Here is a 7,500-nt window from a genome sequence, read left to right as displayed (position 1 = left end):
AATATAAGCAAAAATGTTCGTTAAAGTGGCACTTAAATAGAAATAAAGGCTGATTATAGATTTACATATGGAGCATTTCAATTAAATAAAAATTTCTAACAAAAAATAACTGCGCAGGTGTGCAGACAAAATTAATACAAAGTTGCAATTGGAAGACGTTAAACCTGAAGGCCAAAATATATACCATTGGAAATGACCATATAAATAATAAAGTAATTTACTGCAATCGACCGTGTAAGTAGCAGTAGGACAATTAGGGGGGTGGGGGGGGGTTATCAGCAGTACAAGGTCACTAACACTTCCCCACCATAGCACACTTATCTCCTAAGATATGCTTACCAGCCAGCCATCTGGTCTGTCACCGTTACACTTTTTGCGTCTGTTAGACGGAAGGAAGCCAAGCATTTCAAGAATCTGCCTTTAAATAATTATTTATGACGTCAATGGGACAAAACACTCTTTTGGGTACGACGCGCGACATTGTAAGGCTTCGTGTACAACGGAAGACTTGGCATATCGATGTTTGTATGACTAGTATGGGGAGGGGGGGGGGGGGGTAAACTCTCGCGTGCATTACAATGAGTGGGTTGGTTGACATTCATTACAAAGGTTATACTTAGATAATCATTTCGAATAACCTCATTAAAATAAATGTCTTTATGGGATTTCATTCATAACCAACTGTGTGCCGCAGAAGGGTTCAATTTTCCTCATACAAGATCATATAAAACAGAAATTCTGCCACCTTCTAGCACAAGGCCAACAGGCAAGGGATCTGTTCCCCGAAATACAATTAAAATTTCTGTGGGCAAACAATACTTATAGAGTTAATTAAAACAATTTCAATTCACTCAATATGCACAAAACCCACCTTCCAAAAGATTCGTGGCTTTCACAATGAGATTTAAGCACAACACAAACTGCAAACCATTGGGTTCTGCTAGGTGCACAACATACTACGTTCAGTGGTTGCAGAGCAACTAAGTCCACGAGTGTGTGTAGACACACCAAAACACACAATGGTTTCTTGAACAGTAGGTTTCCTAGAATTTTTTTTTTCACTAGTTGAAGACATCAGAGGGTTTCGGTAAACAATACAACTACCATCAGTGATTTCTGCAAACAATGCACCACCTCTGAGGTGACTTTTTTTCAAACTATACTACTTTCAGGTCTTTTGTGCTCATTGTTCAAGTTACCAAGATTTTCTGCTCAGCACAATATTTTCTATGGATTTGAGCAAAGTCAACTTGTCAAATGTTTTGTTTGATTCAAATGTTCCAACAAACATTCTGGCTTAACCCAAGTTGCAATGGATACTGTGCTCACGTCACAACTTCCACAGCATAATCATTTCAATGGCTTCATATCCCACGCATCACAAAGCATTAGCACAATCCACGGCCTCCAATTGTTCCGTGCGCAATACAATTTCAAAGGATTCCCTTTACCACATATGATTTCTATTGGTTATATGTACAAACAAGTTTCCAAGTCTCGTGAACACCAAAGTTTTATGTTTTAATTTATTTTTTTTTTTTGGGGGGGGGTGCTAGACCAATTTCCGTATGTTTTGTGCTAAAACAATTTCCTTGATAAATGTTCACAACATTTGACTTTCAAATAACATAAAAACCAACTGGCACACCAAGTTCAGGAATCCCATGAAAAGCACATAAATTGATATGAATGCAGTAATAAAAATACACAAATATCAAAAGATGTTGAAATAAAACAATAACTTCATGATTAATGCACGACTTCCTATTCCACGCTGAACGTCCCACTTCCATGATGTCAGGTTGCCAAACCTTCCTAGAATTCTATATACAAAGCAAAAGTTCCATCTTCTTTATCGAAACGCGTTCAAATGTTTTCCTGCACAATTCAGTTCGTTATAAATGTTGTGTACCAGATGAGACTTCAAGGCTTTTATTATTATTATTATTACTATCCAAGCTACAACCCTAGTTGGAAAAGCAAGATGCTATAAGCCCAGGGGCTCCAACAGGGAAAAATAGCCCAGTGAGGAAAGGAAATAAGGAAATAAATAAATGAAGAGAACAAATTAACCATAAATCATTCTAAAATAAGTAACAACGTCAAAACAGACATGTCATATATAAATTATTAACATCAAAAACAAATATGTCATACATAAACTATAAAAAGACTTATGTCCGAATGTGTACTTGGAATTAGGTATATTTCAGCCTAACAAAAAGCTTCCTAATGTGACCAGAAAATAACTTTTGAAATAAAAAAATAACCTATTGCTGGGAACATGAATACTAATAATCTAGTAGGAAATGTTAACTTCAGCAATAAAAATGAAAAAATCTCGTAATACGAATATTTTTCAGGGCAACACGGAATATAGTCACTAGACAAATATATAAATAAAAGTTGCTCCGAATAAAGAGAAACTAATTATTCAGTCAAAACCATAAGAAGAAATTTACTATTGGAGACTTGTAATTCAATCTCAATGGCTACACTATACGGTTTCATTGTCTTCGCTTTCTGGAAATCAATTTGACTAGGTACTTATTATATTGATTCGTACAGGCCTATCTTATATCTTAATGAAGGCTACGTGAACATCATTTCGTAGTTAAAAAAAAAAAAAAAAATTACATTCAAATAAAAAATGTAATATATCAATTCTAAGGTAAAGGCAAAACTCTTCAAAGTTCATTTAATTAATTCGTCACTCAACCTAAGAAACATGTTTAAAAACACTTTCGTTAAGCATGAGAATAACATCAATATTATTGTCAACAATATTCTCAATATTATTGTCAACAACAGAGTCAACATTTAGTGTATGTATTTCTCTACAACTTAAAATTACATATAATTACATTTAATTTCATAAAATAAATCACAATGTGTAATGACTTAACAAAATATTGTTTACATAACCGGATGATGATAACCCAACTGAGACCAAAATCGATATGCGTCAAAAACGTATTAATCTTGATCAACCATCACCTAGCAGCTCATGAGCACTAACAGGAAATGATGAAAAAAAGGTCTTGGGCAAAGCTCTGATGAGACTTTTAATAAGTGACATTCCTGAAATAGATTTCTTCCGGGAATGGCCACATCCCGGAATAATTACTCATTTCATGGACACGAAAAACATGGAGGCAATCTATCGCATGTGAATCATTGATTTGAATGGCCTGCTATCTATATTTGGATAGAGTTTTCCGTACTCTAATATTAACAAATTCATTATTTAAGTAAATCAACATGAAAGACAATGCATTGTTAATTAATAAAAGGCGACTGATCATCAACACCGAAAGTGGACATCTGTATTTTAAAAAAGGCTCCCTAAATTGCTAGTTTTATATTGTTATGAAAATGTATCTAAATAATCATGAAAATGTATCTAAATAATCATGAAAATGTATCTAAATAATCATGAAAATGTATCTAAATAATCATGAAAAATGTATCTAAATAATCATGAAAATGTATCTAAATAATCACAAAGTTGCGAGTAAAAAAAAATGAGGTTTGAGATAATACCAAATATGGGAGACAATCTATATTTTTCCTTTTTTGAGTAAGAGAAATGAAGGTTCTGTAATTTATACACAAACACACACAAGTCGATAATAACTAGAGAGAGAGAGAGAGAGAGAGAGAGAGAGAGAGAAAGAGAGAGAGAAAGAGAAAGAGAAAGAGAAGAAAGAGAAAGAGAAAGAGAGAGAGAGAGAGAGAGAGAGAGAGAGAGAGAGACTAGACCAAATACACAGCGATTCCTGCAAAACCACAATTGAAAATTTGGAGGTACATGTAAAATGTAAAGACTAATACCATTAACAACAACAAAAATTACACATGGAAGATGGAGGATAAAACTTTTAACTATATATCTAGATGAATATATATTCATTACATATATATATATATGAAGCCTATATCCAATGTATATACATTCCATTAATGTACAAAATTTTTTGTTGAATATTTTATTAATCAAATCAATCAGAAACGACAGAAACAGCCTAAAACTTTTAACTATATATCTAGATGAATATATATTCATTACACACACATATATATATATATATATATATATGTGTGTGTGTGTGTGTGTGTGTGTAGCCTATATCCAATGTATATACATTCCATAAATGTATAAAAAAATTTTGTCGAAACATTTTATTAATCAAATCAATCAGAAACAACAGAAACAGCCTAAAACGGAACAAACAAAACGACGCTCCCAACACAGGCCAATGAGTGCAAGCAATTTCCAATTCCCAATGTCTTTTTCTGCCGCACCTTCTAAATTCAATTTCGTTGTGAGCTTGGCATCACGGTGTCAGCTCTCACTCTATTTATATCTAACAACACCTACGAACTCATACATACATGCACAGCATTTTCATTCATACATTATCATACCATGATGTACATACTACACATACTACTGTACCATGGCCTTCCAGGTGTCTTGGGTTAGAGTTCTCTTGCTTGAGGGTACACTCGGGCACACTATTCTATCTAATTTCTCTTCCTCTTGTTTGTTAAATTATATCGTTTATATAGGAGATATTTATTTGAATGTTGTTACTCTTCTTTAAATATTTTATTTTTCCTTACTTCCGTTCCTCACTGGGCTATTTTCCCTGTTGGAGCCCCTGGGCTTATAGCACTCCTGCTTTTCCCAACTAGGGTTGTAGCTTAGCAAGTAATAATAATAATAATAATAATAATAATAATAATACACTAGTGGTGTACGCGACCATCAAAAAGGACTGCAAATTATTTTTGATAGAAATGTACTTACACGTACTAAGAGTCGATCATCCCCACCCCTCCAGATTTCCCTAACTACAACACGGCAGTTTCGGCAATTTGTGGGACATTGTGATGTGTCCCACCAAAGTATGACTACTCCCCTCTCCCCCTATCAGAGGGACGGGTATGCTCTTCAACTATGACATGAGGATCAACAGCAATTTCTACCTAATAGATTGTGCTTACTCACCTTAACCCTTCGCGTACAGGATATTATTATTATTATTACTATCCAAGCTACAACCCTAGTTGGAAAAAACAAGATGCTATAAGCCCAGGGGCTCCAACAGGGAAAAATAGCCCAGTGAGGAAAGGAAATAAGGAAATAAATAAATGAAAGAGAACAAATTAACAATAAATCATTTTAAAATAAGTAACAACGTCAAAACAGACATGTCATATATAAACTATTAACATCATCAAAAACAAAAACAACAACAAATATGTCATAAATAAACTATAAAAAGACTCATGTCCGCCTGGTCAACAAAAAAGCATTTGCTCCTTCTTTGAACTTTTGAAGTTCTACTGATTCAACCACCCGATTAGGAAGATCATTCCACAATTTGGTAACAACTGGAATAAAGCTCTTCTATCCCAAAAACTTCTTCCCACTAACTGGACATCAATTTCTCCATCCCTGAATCCAAAACTTTCTGAGTTAAAGAGGCTTCCATATAGATCTGTATTTAAAAAGAAAAATTTAGTCCATCTTTTCACTAACATCGATATGACCCAAACTTAATCGCAGCTCCATATTTATCCAACTTTTCTATTTTTCTTTTTTTTAATTCTCAATATCCTTATACTCCCACCGCCACACCTTTCACTAACATTCAACAACGCACTTGATTTTATTCTACTGTGGAAAAAGTCTGCTCAATTGCTTCTATGACCCCTTCCACTTTTTGCTTTTTCCTGACACTTCTCAACCCTTCCAAACCTTTTGTAGAAATCCTAGCACCTTTCTTCCTTCCCCTATGCTTATGTTTTATTTCTCTCATTATACCAACATTTTGCTATGTTAAAGCAGAAGCTTCGGACTCGGACCCCCTTTTAGTAGATGCCAACAAGGACAGATTATAAAACTCAAGCAAGCAACGCCTAGAAAAGTAGCATGTTATCGTAAATGATGTGAAGGTGGTTTCCTATAATTAACAGTTTTCCAATGTGGGAGTAAAACGGCCTTCCCTCTCATCAGGTGATGTCATGAAAAATTCATTATTTGAAAGTATGATCTAAGGAAAACAACACCTTTTACATAAAAAAAGAAATAGAGAATCAATCAATTGGCTGTACTTTAACATTAGGCAAAACACAAGAAAAGATAAAGTGAAATTATTCTGTGTTTCTAGGTGCCCAATCTCAAAGACCATGGATACAATTGTTACTTATTTTAGAATGATTTATTGTTAATTTGTCTCTTCATTTATTTATTTCCTTATTTCCTTTCCTCGCTGGGCTAATTTTTCCCTGTTGGAGCCCCTGGGCTTATAGCATCTTGCTTTTCCAATTAGGGTTGTAGCTTGGATAGTAATAATAATAATACCATAAGTCAACCTAATTATAAACTACGAACGTTACACTTGAATTACTTCAAGGAAAGAATCTTGTTAAAGTTTTAACGACGATTTATATATATATATATATATATATATGCTCTGAATGTACAGGCAGAAATTAAAATCGTAATCGGAGTTGACATCCTAAACATTCTAATAAACTAAAATGCCTAAAAAATGTAAATTAACGAAAACAATTACATAGTACACAGGCCTCATAGACCCAATTATATAGGTAATAAATAAAATGCATAGCCATGCTATAGCCAACTGCAATCTCTACTTCCTTATTGAATGGCAGAACACCCCCCCCCCCCTTTCCCGTCATTCCAGTACACACCAATAGCTCGTCTGTGTGAGAGAGAAACATTTCTAAAGACGAGAGAGAGAGAGAGAGAGAGAGAGAGAGAGAGAGAGAGTATTAATAGTACAAATGACTGTTTTAAGTACAGTATTAAATGGCCTTGTTTTTCAATTAATTAAATAGAATTAAAAGAACACCTTAACCCCTTATATCCACATTGAGGTGAAGGATTCTGTAAATAAAAATATAGTACCTTAAAATGCTAATGCGTGGTAAAAGTTACTATAAAAGTTATTAGTACTTACAAAATAGATCATTCCATGCAGATGGGAAACGAGATAGATAACATTATATTGTAATAATAATAATAATAATAATAAATAAGTGCAATCATCAAAAAAATGCTGTCAAAATGTCATTTACAACGGAATAACATAAACATCCACATAACAGGACACGATAATCTCAAGCCACGCCAGAGGATGCAATACACGACTGCTACTGTACTGTTTAAGTTCCTACTACTACTACTACTACGACTACTATTCAACGAAAGTTCACTCAAAGCGGAAAAGTATGTGGGGGGAGGGAGAGGAGACGAGATGAGATGCTGAGAAGAGGAGTGGGGGGGGGGGAATTGTTTACCCTGGGGTAGAAGGGGGGATAGAGGGGGGCTGAAACGAGTGTGTAAGGAAGGGAGTTGGGGGGGGGGAGGAGGATATCAAGAGATGAAGTTAAAGACGATGTATCTCCGACTCACCTTCTTATGGTTAGTCCTCATAGCCTGCAAGACACAGATACAAATACAGA

The 7,500-nt window shown here is 34.6% G+C and overlaps 1 protein-coding gene across 18 annotated transcripts in view; it reads right to left on the bottom strand.

The window, feature by feature from the left end:
• Ptpmeg2 (Protein tyrosine phosphatase Meg2) overlaps positions 1-7,500 on the bottom strand; it is a 283,516-nt gene that overhangs the window by 54,232 nt on the left and 221,784 nt on the right. For 6 of the 18 annotated variants that reach the window (XM_068349663.1, XM_068349667.1, XM_068349664.1 and 3 more), the window contains one exon: positions 7,451-7,474. The exons of 11 other annotated variants lie outside the window; for them this stretch is intronic. In XM_068349663.1, coding sequence (XP_068205764.1) covers positions 7,451-7,474 — 24 coding nt within the window. Of the gene's footprint in view, positions 1-871; positions 896-7,450; positions 7,475-7,500 lie in introns of those variants that run through there. One more of the 18 variants, XM_068349681.1, reaches the window with a different exon arrangement.

Source organism: Palaemon carinicauda, chromosome 26 (assembly GCF_036898095.1).
Source record: "Palaemon carinicauda isolate YSFRI2023 chromosome 26, ASM3689809v2, whole genome shotgun sequence".
NCBI classification, from domain to species: Eukaryota; Metazoa; Arthropoda; class Malacostraca; order Decapoda; family Palaemonidae; genus Palaemon; species Palaemon carinicauda.
The sequence above is the reverse complement of the archived record's forward strand: the minus strand, read 5'-3'. Positions and strand labels throughout refer to the sequence as shown.